This window comes from Paralichthys olivaceus, chromosome 1 (assembly GCF_024713975.1).
Source record: "Paralichthys olivaceus isolate ysfri-2021 chromosome 1, ASM2471397v2, whole genome shotgun sequence".
Taxonomy (NCBI): Eukaryota; Metazoa; Chordata; class Actinopteri; order Pleuronectiformes; family Paralichthyidae; genus Paralichthys; species Paralichthys olivaceus.
Window position 1 is genome coordinate 26,031,501 of NC_091093.1, and position 15,010 is coordinate 26,046,510.

At 42.8% G+C, this 15,010-nt stretch overlaps 1 protein-coding gene across 19 annotated transcripts in view; it reads right to left on the reverse strand.

Annotated features, from left to right (window-relative positions):
* neo1a (neogenin 1a) overlaps nucleotides 1-15,010 on the reverse strand; it is a 154,041-nt gene that overhangs the window by 6,947 nt on the left and 132,084 nt on the right. For 11 of the 19 annotated variants that reach the window (XM_069526146.1, XM_069526098.1, XM_069526122.1 and 8 more), the window contains exons 13-21: nucleotides 13,923-14,067; nucleotides 11,616-11,726; nucleotides 11,323-11,517; nucleotides 10,050-10,145; nucleotides 5,806-6,038; nucleotides 2,815-2,953; nucleotides 1,277-1,384; nucleotides 845-1,039; nucleotides 175-207 (exon numbers count right to left, since the gene is read on the reverse strand). In XM_069526146.1, the coding sequence (XP_069382247.1) occupies nucleotides 175-207; nucleotides 845-1,039; nucleotides 1,277-1,384; nucleotides 2,815-2,953; nucleotides 5,806-6,038; nucleotides 10,050-10,145; nucleotides 11,323-11,517; nucleotides 11,616-11,726; nucleotides 13,923-14,067 (1,255 nt within the window). The remainder of the gene's footprint in view (nucleotides 1-174; nucleotides 208-844; nucleotides 1,040-1,276; nucleotides 1,385-2,814; nucleotides 2,954-5,805; nucleotides 6,039-10,049; nucleotides 10,146-11,322; nucleotides 11,518-11,615; nucleotides 11,727-13,922; nucleotides 14,068-15,010) is intronic. The other 8 variants (XM_069526127.1, XM_069526145.1, XM_069526152.1 and 5 more) reach the window with 3 other exon arrangements.

Here is a 15,010-nt window from a genome sequence, read left to right on the forward strand (position 1 = left end):
AACCTTCATGAGATACATCACAGTTCAAAAATTCCTACAAAACACAAACTGATTTGGTCATGCAGCCCAAGTTTTCATCAGCCCAGAAGATGGAAATCTTTAGGAAGAGAGAGAGAGACACTGGAGGAGCAGAGCCAGCGGTGAAAGATACAAAAGTGTGGAGGGGGAGTTTACCTTGGTCATTAGCCATTTTGTCAGAGGACTCAGCTTAACAGGCCAAAGGAGAGCAGGGAGGGAGAGACAATAAAAAGCAAAAAACAGGTTAGCTGAAAAAGAGCAGCGAGGGACAGACTAAGCAAGAGTCGGGGGTTGTGAGGAGGAGAGGTGCAAAACGAGAGGAATGAGAAACAGTGAGAAAAATTAAACAGCAAGAGTGAATCTTAGAAACAGCCAAACTGAGATTAAGAGCAAAGCATCTATATTAAAACTATAAAAGCTTCCGACAAATCCAGCAGAAAGGTCCGACAATATTTTATTAAACATCTCGCGACTAAAGATGTTGTTAAAGAGACGAAGCCTTATTTAACTACTCAGATTAAAACAAAAGAAAGTGTCAGCAGCGGCACCAAAGTAAAGTTGGGGACAAATTTGCTGACTGAACTTAAAATTTGTCCCAAACCGATCAACAAAGTTTAGGAAACTTTCCCAACTCAGCTCTTAAGAAACGTTCTCACATAAACTTCCTCAGGAGAAGTTTTACTAGAAAATGGGAGAAAGGTTTTGTATGAAAAATATCCGTCCTGATGTCTGTGTAGCTGTTGGATGTTTGACTTTAAAATATCAACTTGCGGTTCGGTTAAGACGCAGTTTCCATCTTGGTCTGGTCCTGATCCTGTGAACTTACTCTTTGGAGTGCGGAAGTTGACGGCCTCAGACATGGGGCCCATGCCCTTGGAGTTGCGGGCCTGGATCTTGAAGTAGTAGGTGGTGTCCAGCGTCAGCTCCTGGATCTGGTGCGTCAGGCGGTTTCCCACCACCGGTTCAATAACCCAGTCGTGGACCTCCGCATTTACATCCGTACTGTAGTAGATTATGTAACCTGCCACAGCGAAGGTATCAGAAGATTTAAAATACAGTGTTTTTTTCATGATATTTGACTTTGTTCTTCCAAAATAGATAAAGACAGAGGTTTCTCTCTCACCACTGCAGCAGAAAAAGTCTGAAAATGTACATATATATCTTGTGGAGAGTCTTTACAGAGAGGTCCTAAGAGTTAAAAAACAGGAAGCCAGACATCTGACATTTTCCAGCGAACACAGCAGGTTCTCAGACTCACCAGTGATCTTCCCATTTGCCTCGGAGGGCGGCTGCCAGTTGACGATGATGGTGCGAGGTTTGTTCTCTTTGCTCACCACAGTCACGTCCTTCGGAGACGAGCTGGGAACTGTAGAGACGATGAGGCGGAAGGTCAGATCAAGAAGAAACCCGCTTTGTTCAGTTTTAAATTTAACAACATGGTAGATTCACTGCAAACGTCTACTGCAACATATGAGTAAACCATGTGCATCTTTGAGTAGCACCGTAATGAAGTGTTTGTACTTCACTGCGAGTATATGCACAAGTGTGATTAAACTGTAGATACCATCCACTTGAAAACGTGTGAAACAAACCTCTGACTACAGAAATAAAAACTGTCTCCTTTAAAATACGAGAACATTTGATTTATCGTCGCTGTTTTCATCAAAAGAGAAAAAGGTTTTTCTGGATGTGTGCGTTTTTCCAGCCAACTTCCACACACACATTTATACAGCACTACTATACACTGCACCTTTTCTATCAAATACCAATTTGGGGTTAAGTATCTTGCTCAAGGACACTTTGAACCACCGACCTTCTGATTTGTGGATGACCCGCCCTTCCTTTAGACCCAGAGCCGCTGATCACTGATACAACAGACTCCTGATAAATGGAATAAATTTGTTCTTTATTGCTGAACTGGGACTCATCACTATAGTGACACGTATCCTTATCAAAGTCTAATCAGTCCATCCTTGAGTCCCGGTGAATGTTTCTACTGAATTTGAAGAAACAGGACAGAAGGACAGACAAACCCAAAAGACATAATGCCTGCGGCCGCTGCATTGTTGGCACAGGAGAGAAAGCCAAATGTTCCCCTCCAGTGCCAGTCCACTAAATCTCAATCCAATAATGCAGATGAAGAAGTGGTTTGAAAGAAAATGAGTTTTTAGGTTTATTGTGAATCTTTTAGCTCAGCAATTACACCTTACGATGAAGAATGGGCTCCGATTCTTTCCAGCTTGCAAATTTTAGTGTCCATTAGGTCCAGAGCGCTGCACAAATCACACACCAATAACCAGGGCGTTGTGTATTTTCAATACGGAACGGCTGGTGGCTTTTAAAAAGTACTTTAAATCGCTATGGTGACAGTGTTATGGGTTATTTTAACAGTCACACAGTCCATTTATATGATGTTGATTCAGCTGACTCAGTAATTATTATCTGTCGTCTCTGATATTGTGCAAAGCAACAACGGTAACAGGGAAACAAAGACGAACAGACATAAAATAGAGAAGCATAAACAATATTACAGGCAATTCATTCTGGGCTCCTATTATTATGATTGTGATTATTTCATTATCGTCCATTGTGTATTTTTAATTTCTCATGAAATTTATTTCCCGCAATCACAAAATCTGCTGCAGGTTTCTACAATTGTACTATTGAATCGCTCTCTGTCTTCACTATCTTACTGTGTGTGCTGCGACAGCTCGGACATGTTGTTGTTTACTGTTCGACATGTCTGTGATTCTGGATATGTTCTGTGTGGTTATTTGTGGGTGTGAAGTCTCCTACTGGTCTCAAACGTCGTGCCCTGTGCAGTCATGCTCCACGTGCTGGTGCGCCGGCCCTTGGTCACCATGACGGAGAACTCGTACAGCGTGTTGGGCTTCAGACCCGTCACCATGTGGTTCAGACTGGTGGTGTTGGCCATCTGAGGAGAGACAGACACACAACAAACTATTAACGACCATTCAGTCTGTGTGACGACAGATTACATTCACATGAGACGGCTCAAGTCTCTGAGGAGTCAAAAGAATTTGTTATCTATGAAAATAAACAAAGTCTTATCATTTTTAATACACAAAAAATTTAAAGATCACGAATTGTTTAGAGTGAAATTAAATGTATTTAGTTCAAAAGTAAACATGCATTATGTTTAGGGACAAAGACGTCAGGTCTGCATCACATTACCATCTATATTCTTTGTCAACGTTTTTCTGTTTTGTTTTTCTATTTAATCTTTAGTGAATTTTAGTAATGAAGAGGGGAGAGAAAGAAAACCTTAATATTAAGTTTTCTTCAGATCATTCAATCATTCAATGGTCGTCAATGAGAAGCTGGAAAACGAAAACAATTCTTAAATATCAAGATAGTCTACATTTGTTTTTCTCCTCTCAATTGACTGAGGTTTTTATTTCTAAGGATAACGACCAGTCTGAGTGTTTTTCCAGAGGTTAGGATAGATTACACACACAGACCACTGAGTGGAAACAGAAGCTTTTACATTTTGCGACGTGCTTCATCATGTTTGAGCTGCACACAGAGAAGCGCAGCCATTACAAATAAGCAGAAAAACCAAAACGTGGCAGACGATCAACGCAAACAGCAGAATGTTTAACGTCTGATTGGAATCACTGAAGTCAGCAGAGTTTAACTCTTGAGTTATGCAACCGTTCACCTCCATCTCCACCGGTCATCCAGTTTCTATCGGGGCCTGTCTACGGCTTTATGTTGCACGCTACGACGCAAAGTGCAGATCTCCAACAAGAGGGTCGGAGAAGAAAACAGTTTGTTCCTGCAGCCGGTTTGAGAGCAGCTGTCTCTTCAATAATGTACAAGCTCGTCTGACTCGGTTCGCTCTCGGAGAGGAGAGGACATGAGCTACATCGAGCCAATTACTGCAGGTCTGGACAGCCATGTTAGCATATATACAACAGCATGTATAAGATGTAGTCCGCACCAGGACGACTCTCTGACAGACTTGTTACTTTAATGGATTTCATTAACGGGACAGAAACATAATGAGCCAGTGGAGCTGTTTAATTACAGTCACAGTGTGAGAATCAAACTTGTTAGAGCATCATGCCGCACATGACGACAGACTGAGACGTTACACCACGTAGACGTGTCGGTGTGGATACACTCTGAATTAATGACCAAACATCTGTCCTGTAGTTTCCTTTAATTTTGTGCTGATCTCTTCAGGTGTAAATTTAGAAAATGGCAGCTACGAGCTTGTGAGTCCAGGACGGACAGCGAGCTGAGAGAGAGCATCCGGTGTGTGTGTGTGTGTGGAGAATGCACTGTGTCAGATCTACAGCCTCTTTTACTTCTTCTCAGTTTGTCTTGTCCTTGTTGAATAATTTATCAGTAAACACAAACCTTTATCTGAGCCCTCCCATAGGTCTGTGCACAAACACGCACGCACAGACGCACGCACGCCACAATACCCCAGTGTTGCACCTGATCATTTCACCGACCATCAACTCCAGCTTGTTTAGGGTTATAATTAAATATCTGCTCAATAAAAAAATGATTCAGTTTTATCATCATTTGAAAACAATGAAAGTAGTGATTGTTTAATTTTCTCAGATGTATGAATTAGCTTCCATATCATCGTGACTCACCGGACGGTCAAACAAAACAAACTATTTGAAAACCTCTGACATGTTATAAAACATCTGTGCGTGTCTCTGGTTCCCACGGATCACATTCGCTCATCAAAAATGCATCAGTAAAACTAAACTGTTTTGGTTGCGGCTGCTCAAAACAAGATGATTTTGTTTGGCTGCAGTTTAAACACATCCACCAGCTGCTCTCCTGTTGCACCTCTGACAACATGTGTGCTGTAGTATCAAGGCTGTCACTGAATGAACCAGAGGGTAAATCTTAAGAATTATACCTCCGACAGATAACGAAAATAAAAAGAGAGGCGCTAAGATAATTCTAAACTAAACTAAACACTAAACCTACAGTTATAGCCAAAGATGACTCTTCGAAAACACCAGAGCCGACCTTTAAACTGTTAGGAACTAAAACAAAGTGGAGAGAAAGTCTTAATTGTGAAGTTTTGTAGAAAATGACTCAAAGTGACAACATCACTTCATGGTTTCAGAGTCAGTAGAAAATAAATCTGGCTTGTTTACAAAAACCTTGTTGCATTACGCTGCGGCTGAGCTCAGGAGCTGCAGTGGGAATACTTTATCATATATCCTCACATTACTTCACTATATATTTTCAGCACATCAATATATCTCTCTGGAAAGTGCAGGTCTGACGACGTGCGCTGCACCGAAATACACAGAAATCATACTGGATTGGACGAAGGAGTCCGACTCAGGTTTGATCGCAGTGAAATGATTTGAGATTAACTGAATTTCACTCAGTCGTAAAGATGTTTGTCAAGATTAAAAGTTGAGTCTGAACAATATAGAGTTATGGGGACTGATGGGGACACCAAACATTTTGTGATACAGAAATGTATCCTGATGTTTTACAGTTTAATGATAAACTTTGAAATAAATAACTATGAATAAAAAGAAAATACAAACAAATATATAGAAATGGAATTAAGAAAATAAACATTGGTTACGTAAATACGCAACTTTTCATATTAGAGCTCTAATTTAAAGTTCTTGAAGTGAAACCAGAAAGCTTCAGCAGCTCCAGGCTTCATCTCATTCTGAGTTTTAAATTTAAACTGGAGCTTATATGATTGAGAACAACATTATGAGAACAAATCTCCCAAAAAGACAAATCCACGTGTCAAACAAAATGTCTTACCTTCACTTTGGTGTTGGCAGGGATGTTGGTCTTCCATCGCACCGTGTAGAAACGGTTGTCTGTGATCTTTTGGTTTTTGGGCAGCGAGTTGTCGGCCCAGGTCACCTTGATGGTGTCGTGGCTCAGCACCGAGGCCTGAACACCCACGGGCGGCATCATGGGGGAGGGGTCTGGTACTGGGGTGTATGGAGCAGGGAAGAGTTCATACAAGTCAACATCGGGGTCAATGGGGTCTGCGTGTCAGGCAGTAAACCCGCGTTCATGCATGAACACAAATTAAAATGGGCAAAATTAAAACACAACGAGAAGCGTGGTGGATCAGACAGTGGAGACAAAATACAGGATGCAGGGAGGGAAATGAAAAAATAAGGTTAATGAGTTAAAATGACAGACAACGATGAGGGAGGAGGAGGAGGAGGAAGGTAACAGAGGGATGGGAGTGGGAAGGATGAAGAGAAAGAGAGAGAAGATTCTATTAGAAAAAACAGACACTGACCTCTACAATAAGATGCAGCTGCTATATAGAAGCTAGTATGTGATGTCTATTAATAACTACTGCAGCAGTACAGAGGGAGAAGAAGAGAATCTCTATTCATTAGATACAAGAATACAGTCAATGAGAGAACTAGAGTGAAAGCAGATATCCACAATCCTGCATCCAAAGTTTCAAACTCGCACATTGAAGCATGGACACAGAGTTTTCACATCATCACAGCATTTCAATACAGCGCGGATAAACAGGAAGGACACTGAATGCAGAGGAACGACCCCCCCCTGTGCAGGGTAACTTTGAAAAAGTGTATCATGTCCTTGAAAGAGAGAATATCGAGGCTTAAAGCAACGGAGCCTGCAGGCGGGGAGGAGAGAAGGGTCACGGACAAGTGGCGCTGGATGTAAATGTGCTGCTTCTGTTCTGAGGCTCAGATGTTCGGTTAAATGCTTGAAGGCAGAGTTTGGTTCTTCTTCCCACTTTCTACAGGTTCCACCATTACTCTTTGAATCAGTAATAAACAATACACATTTCTCCTGATCACAATAATCCTCTGACAGAGACACAAAACAAAAAAAAAACACAATTTGGTTTGCAACAGCTAGATGTCATTGCTTTAGATGTTGTGCGTGGATGATGCGCTGCTGTGCCGTGTATTATAACAAGGCCCTAAAAGGCGTCTGTCACTGTTATGAATCCTTTATTTATTGTGGCTGTGCATTATGAGTGTAAGTGTAAGTATCATAATAAAGTAGGCAGAGAAAAGTAGGTAAAAGTAACTACATGAAAACATCTTTTTAGCTGATGAAGTAAAAATAATACCTGGAAAATAAAAGTAAATGTACCTAATCATAGAAAAAAAACTGTAAATCTAATGTTAGACATTACCCGGGATGTAAAAACACACATGGTAAAGAAAAAGAAAGAAATCAGTAGAAATAGTGTCACAATTCTGACGGATTATATCGTCCACCTGTTCATCGAGTAAAGAGAGAATTCAATCGGTGGCGTCCACCTTTCAGGGTCTCGTACAAAACACAGTCCAGCACTTGAATATGATAAATGGTGTTTAGTCTGTTGCATCACAACAACCTGCGGTTTAATTATCTCCATTTTGTAAGAGTGACTGTGCCTGTGTGTGTGTGTGAGTGTGTGTGTGAGTGTGTGTGTGTGTGTGATCACACAAAGAACACTTGAGTGTTTGTGTGTCAGATGGAATCAGCGGCTGTAACTAGCTGCAGCACACTGAAGGTTAAACACTTCAAGATGGCATCCTGGCCTCTGCTCCTGCTTCTGCCCTCGGGTTTAGACGTGATGGAGGAAAACTCTTTGGTCACTCGCTGCTCCTCGACCACTTGTTGTTCCTCCCCCCCTCCTCCCCTGCTCCTCTCCCTTTGACACCTCTTTGTGCAGAGCTGCCCTCATTATATTCCCAAGACTGAGTGAGTCAGTGTTTGTGTGTATGTGTGTGTGATGAAGATCCAAGCATTCATGCGGTTGTTGAGAGGCACTGAGGTTTTTTTTCGGAGAGGCACACAAGCTGCCTTTCTTTATCCAGCTTGGAAGAACACAGTCCCCAGTATTTACAAGTAGAATACACAGCAGCTGAGAGGCTGACTTGCCTTTGTAACGTTTTACAGATGGGAGTAAAATCCCTCTCTTCCTGATTTTTCAGTTAAGACATCACACCACTTTAACATATTAAACCCAGCACGCTCTCAACCCAAGTTCACCAAGTTTTTCCTCAGCTTTTTTAAAAAAGTACTATGTAGGTCAGCTCGTCTTTTTAATCCCGACTTTAACAAACTGGCAGGAAGGGAACGCGCCCCCGAGGAATCAGCAGCAGACGATGGTGGTGGGCTTTGGTTCTGCTTTGAGAGGAAACGTTTGGATCTGACGAAGGGTTGCCAAAGCCACCACAGGGGGTCTGCGAGTGTGCGTGGCGCCTGTGTGTGTGTGTGAGTGTGAGGCTGCGAGGAAGAGAGAGCATCACACGGAGAAGCGTACAGTACGACAGTGTGCGGGTGTGCGTGCACGCTCTGACTGCCAACCCCCCCCCGAAGCATGTTGACGTGATTCATGTCATCGAGCATCCCACCCCTCTCCGGCGCGGCGATGCAACAGTGCGGCGGCAGAGACAAACTGGCGTGATCAAGGCTGAGCGTGGAGGTGGGAGGCTGCATGGGAGAGGAGGCAGGTGCAGCCCACATTCTGGGACACCCCGGGGAGCAGGGGCTGCTCGTCTTCTGACACTGTCACATAAACTGCGTGAACTCGTCTAAGCGGCAGTGTCTCACACTTTAAGATCGTTTGTCAAGCACACTGGATTGGGACTTAAAGTTCCACATCTAATTGTTAACCCGGGTTGTGACGTGAGGTTTGAGGAATTATGGATCGAGAGTGCGGCTGCCACGATGGAGCGTCCGTGTTCTCTTGACTAATGCGGCAAATCTGTTTCACGCTATCGCACTGAGATGGCAAAGACAAAGCCGCAACACAGAGATTTCTGATATTAAGAACATCTACTACAAACTGGGAACATCACACAGGAATTGAATCTGTGTCACGAGAATAATTTCTATCTGAGCGCTTTGTCTTTAACGAAGCACGGACCACCGTCTCATGATGGAGTTTGGAAATAAAATCTTGACACTGGACATTTTGCAGTGTCACTGCTCTGTGGTGGGTCAACTGTCATGAGGATGATTTCTAAATCACCTCAAACACTCAACAGCTTTGGTTTTACTGCCCGAAATGCTTTTACAAGTTGTGCTCTGCTGCGAGGCAACATCTCCACACTAAGACTTGGACGACACCATCGCTCTCTGATAGACAAACAGCAGAGGCAGCGGTTTCAGGGGAGGACTTTTGTATTTCTTGGAGGTTGGAGCGTGGATGCTTTTCGTTTAACTTTTACATAAATAGCTATTACGCTGTGATTCTAACCAACTCGGTGAATGTTGCCTTTTCTCTGATGGTTAAATGCTACAAAAACAAAGTCCTACCGCTGAGAACCAATGTTTATTAAGTTATCAGATCAGCAGCTCAACAGATTGTCTTTACTTGTTCTTTACTTTCACAGGATACTTTAAAAAAAAGGTGGTGACGATGATTTGAATCACTGCTAAAGATCATGTTGAGTTTTAACCCTTGGTTTCACTGTGTAAGATTCAAGTTCTCAGATATTTATGATGTTTAATGTTTATTTCTATTTCATATTTTAAGCCTGTTTAGGACTTTGACTTAACTTTATTGAATCTACTATCCTGGATATCAGATAAGATGTATTTGAAACTACCATTCTACTCCCTTCTCGTTAAGATAATTGATCCATTGACACATGAGAAGCTTTTGCTCTATTATCCTAAATCAGTACAGCTGCTAATCCAGAGGCAAAATTTGAACTGAGACTTGAAGAGGGGGAGTTAATCAAAGCTGCGAGACGCCCTGACGTCACATTATCTCTCTGGTAATTTGGAGTCTCGACAGATTCTGTCTGGTAATGACCTCGGGCCAGTGAGAGCAAAGATAAATGTCAGTCGACGTCTTTTGTCTGGGTGGGAGACGACAACTACAGCTGCACATCCCATAATAACGCGTGTGCTTTCTGTTGTGTATGAGGTTAAGATAATGGGATTTAAGTTTCTTCCACAGATGAACGGCGTCAATGAAAATAACAAATTCTTTCTTTGCACTCCATCAAATATAAGAGACGCTAAATCTTTTCGCAGATTTCTACGTTGTCTTTTCATACCTGACTGTGGCCTGGTGATGGCGCTCTCGTACACAGGAATCCCCTCACCCACGTTGTTGTACGCCTTGAGTGTGATCACATAGTGGGAGCTGGCATCTGTGGGGTGGAGAGAGAGAGAGAGACAGAGAGAGAGATTGAGAGAGAGATAAATGGATGCAGATATCTAATCAAGCCAAAACTCTCGAGACTCTTGACTCCTAATTGCAATATTAGCCAGCGAGAGTATTTGAATACAATCATCTCTTACTGTGATTCTAATGAAGGTTTCTATTATACATGTATAGATACTTTGCAACAATTATACCCCTGAATTTCTCCTTTTCCTAAAATTATTTTTTCATTTTCAAACTCACAATCCACTTCCAGACCCCTTCCTGGGGCTTTGATTACTGGTTCATTATTGATGAGGATCAATTATGACATTATGAAGAAAAAAAGAAAACAATGACGGATTACCACCTCTGTAATAGTCACAGCAGGACAACAAATTATTTTCCCACAGAACAAAATCTGTAATTGTATTTATCTTGTTTTCCAACAGAGCAGAGAAGACTGATATCTATGAGTTTAATTATAAAAACAACAATAATAATAGATGTTATTTCACAGCGCCTCTCTAGAGACTCAAGGACACCTCATAGATAAACACATAAATTTGGTGTGATTGAGCATAAAGTGTTGGACCTTGCTGGTCAAGTATTAAGCACGACTTGTGCCTATAACTCAAGCTCTGAACTGACCCTTTGCAGAAGAACGACCATCGTGCTAACGTACGTCTTGACAGATGAAGCAGATTTCTGTATTGAAGCTTTACATTTATGGTTCTTTTGGTTCGAAGACAAAAACCACTGAGACAAATTTACTTTGTTATAAAATCAGGACATTAAATTACCGCGTCCCCATTAAGCCGGTGTGTGTGTAATTAGTGGCTCCTCTTGCGGCGGAGAAGATCTCATTAATTCTCTAAATACTCAATATGACATAGAGATGAATGTGTGTCTGTGTATGTTTGCTCATCGGTAATTAAAATGTTTTTATAAATGTTTAATAGTTTAATCAGCCAAGTTACAGAAAACACATTTGAATTTTTGAATAAAACAAATAAGGAAATGATTTAGGTCTCAGAGAGGAGACGAGTGGATACCTGTCCGGTGGTATTTGAATCTGAATGGTGAAAAAGTCTAAAAATAAGATTTATTTTATTTAGAAACAGAAGTCAAACATCCAAACAGAGGGAAACAAAACGACTCCACGTCATTTGGTTTGTTCTCACCGAGGTTCTCGATGGTGTAGTAGCGCTGCTTGTAATCCACTTTGATGGTCTGAGCATGGGGACTGCCGATGCCGTAGCCGATGGTGTAACCTCGAACCACGATGTCCTGGTTCTCTGGCGGCGTCCAGCTCACCACGATACTGTTGATCAGCGGCCGCACGTGGAGAGAACTGGGCTGGTCCGGGACTCGTGATTCTGGTGGGAGAGGAGGAGGAAAAACCTGAGCTGAGTTCTTTAAAGTCCAGTGAGACGTTTGATTGATTCAAAGCTGAGAGGGATCAGAGTGTTTCTACCATCCAGGTCGCTCTCAAACGTCTCCGCCGTCGTCCAGTCGGTGGCCGGTCCGGTGCCGTTCACCGTCACGGCCGACACCCTGAACGAGTACTCCGTCCCACGCTCCAGACCTGGACAGCAAACACCAGGACATCATTCAGAGCTTGTGGTATTGACACTGAATTTAATCTCAAGCAGCAATAAACTCTCTCTAACTCCACTCAGTTTCTTTGGCCTGATTTTATTTTTAAAGTTTAATTTAATGGTGTTCTCCACTTGCTGGGTCCATTGGGATTCCTAAGCACAGACACAATAAATATTTTGAAAGCATAAAATTTCTCAAAACAGACGCCCAAAAACTCTGTGCACAATTTAAGGGAAAAATCTATACATCTGCCTTGGGAGGGATCAGGGGGAGGTTTCTGTGGTGCAATTAACTTTAAACTTTTTCCACTCGATATCATGGAGTCACGTCAGTTTTATTTTTCACCTCTGGTAAAAATGTATTTTGAGAAGTGCAGCTGGCACAAAAACAGAGGAGCTAAAAAGAGCAGAAGAAGAACTTTTGGAGTCTTCATTCGTTCATATTTTAAAGCGACGGCTCCTTCAGAAAAAGCCGTTTCACCGCTGGGTTCCGGCTTTGCTGCTCAGAAAGTGGGGAACGCCTGCTGACAAATGATGTGCTGCTGTATTAATTTGCTGTAACATTTTTCATCATCGTCACATTGTCCCATTTGCACGCTACATGCTAATCCTGTAGTCTTTTCTCTCTGTACCCACTATTCTGGGCCACCCTTGGGGGGTAGCTTCTGAAGACTGCCTAACCATCCGTGCCTCCAAGGCTACAACATCTCTTTCTAAACGCTTTTGAACCAACAAACATCCCCCTGTTTCACCCCCCAGAATGTTCTCAAAAATCAACTTTTAAGTGTGTATTCTCTTTGATGCCGCACGCAGCGTGACGCTGGGCCACTTGAAAGCTGCTGAGACAACATCTAATATTAATCACCATTGCTGTGTGTGTGTGCGTCTCCCGCAATATTGTGCATATTTTGGCGGCAGCGGTGGATGATGTTCGGGTACAGTAAGGCATGTAGCTCCATGCTTGAGATGAAATCCAGACGTCGGCTGAATCAACAGACCTACAGCCTGACCCGAGACCAAACAACAACTCAGACACGTCTCCGATCTCAAGATCAAGAATCTAAATTTTGCAGCATGTCAGATGTTGCCGACGGTGTTGAAAGATTAAATCCAGCAGAGATAAAATGTCTGAGTCTGAGGGCGTAAAGGTTTTAATGTAGATTAATCAAGGTTAATCTAAAGCATCAAAGGGAATATTAAGATTCCCCAACAACAAAATATGAGTTTTAATTCTGGAGCTGCCATTTTAAAATCATGTTGCACAGTCACATTGAAATATATGGACAAACAGAAGAGTTGGAGACAGTCATCTTTACGATTGATCGCCTTTTTAAGTTGTGTTTTAAAAACTACTTTATACCTTTATACCATGTGGGCAGCTCGACCTCAAGAGTGAGCACAGCCCTGATATGTCACAGTGGGACTAAGGCATCATTTAGAGGAAGTCTGGGAAATCTGTGTCCAGGTTTGCAGTGTAGTGTAAATATCAGTATGTTCCACTCACGAATAGAATCGCCTGTTAAACCCATTAATCTTTATTCTAAAGAGAAAATGTTTCCAGAACATCAATATCATCTCATGTGAGCAAACAGTGGCATTATTCCTTTTCTGTGGCCACAGGCTGAAAATATGATGAATAACTTCTGTTCCCTCTGAGGCAGAAATCAAGGTTCACCATCGACACATTATCTTTGCCCACTTATTCCGCGCAGCGTTCCAAGAGGCTGGAGTCTGTCCCGGCTCATACTGGATGAGGTCCATCACGGGAAATCAAACTTCACTCACAGACAAAACTAAATACGAGCAGCAAAGTGAAATTCGACCACAAATGTTGACTTGAGATACATTTAAAATAGATTTTGATTCCAAGTGGCATCTGTGGTCGATCCCCTGCTGAATCTAGATCTACACACACACACAGGATTGGATGGAACGTTCTAGGTCTGAACACTACGGCTCCTGCAGCTCTTCTCCACCTAAACTAATAAAGGCTCCACATTCACACCCACTTGATCATTGGAAAGTCTTTCTGAGAAGCTGCAACGGAAGACAACAAGGCTGATTTGAGTTTTCAAGAGCTCAATGAAAATCTTTGTCTAAAACACAGAATACAGTGAACATCTCACGCTGGGGATCCAGACATCGGCTAATGGCTAACACACAGGCCATCATCATCACATTACCATCAATGAGCTTGATAAGCTGGGTGCCTCCGGTTGTCTCTGCGGCCTCGCTCCTCCGCGACCCTTTGCGATACCGGATCTTGTAGCCCGTGATCTCCCCGTTCTGGCCGCTGAGGGGAGGGGGCTGCCAGCGAAGCATGATGCTCTGAGGGATGGAAAAACCAGGGCAGGTCAGTCAGATGAAACAAAACACCGCGCTTAGCACACGTGAGACCATCTGCTCTCAGGCCAGAAGTTGCAAAGGTCACCTCGTGGTCTGGCGGGTAGCATTACACCTTCCCACAAAGCTTTGTGCACTCCGCAGGTATTACTGTTCTGTCTCACCTTACCCCGTCCTCCTCCGACTGAGAGCGGGGGGTGCGACTCCACAAAAACAAACACCCCCTCTGAGCATGTGCAGGTTGATGCATTAGGAAGAAATAAACACATGAAAAAAGAAGGAGGCGTCCTGATGAGTGTGGTGTGTGTGTGTGTGTGTGTGTTTGATCACATTAACCCTGCAGAGACACTGATGCAAAAAAGATGAATGCAGGACTTTAGCTGGCGGGCACGACACTGCACGGATGTGGGATTCATGCATTGTATTTTAGTGTGTGTGTGTGTTTAAAGAGATAGGTGGGGGGTAGCTCAGCGTGGGAGAAGAGTTAATTAATGCTTCCCCACTGTTACGCTGAAGCACAAAAGCCTGAATACATGTACACGGCCCACACACGCACACGCACACACACAAACACACACGCTCCTCCCCAGCCGAGCCGAGGGAATTGCACAAATTAAATTTGTGTTAAGTGTGTTCAATTATTTCCATTTTTTTCTCATGACACTATCAGCCCCGACTTGCTTTGTGTGTTACTTCTCTCCCTCGTCACGAAAACCTGTTTAATTTGGCTTTCAGGAGAACCACGAGGGAAGGTGAGAGGCCTGATGTCAAAAGGAAGAACTAAGATCACAATAAGAAAATAAAAACAATTTTCCAGCTCCCTCGCAGGTAAACAATGAGAGGTTGCGCTTGATGAGGAGGCGTGAATATGAAATGCGTGTTAATTAGTTTTCTTTCCAGTTCCATTTGGCTGGGCACATCAGACAGC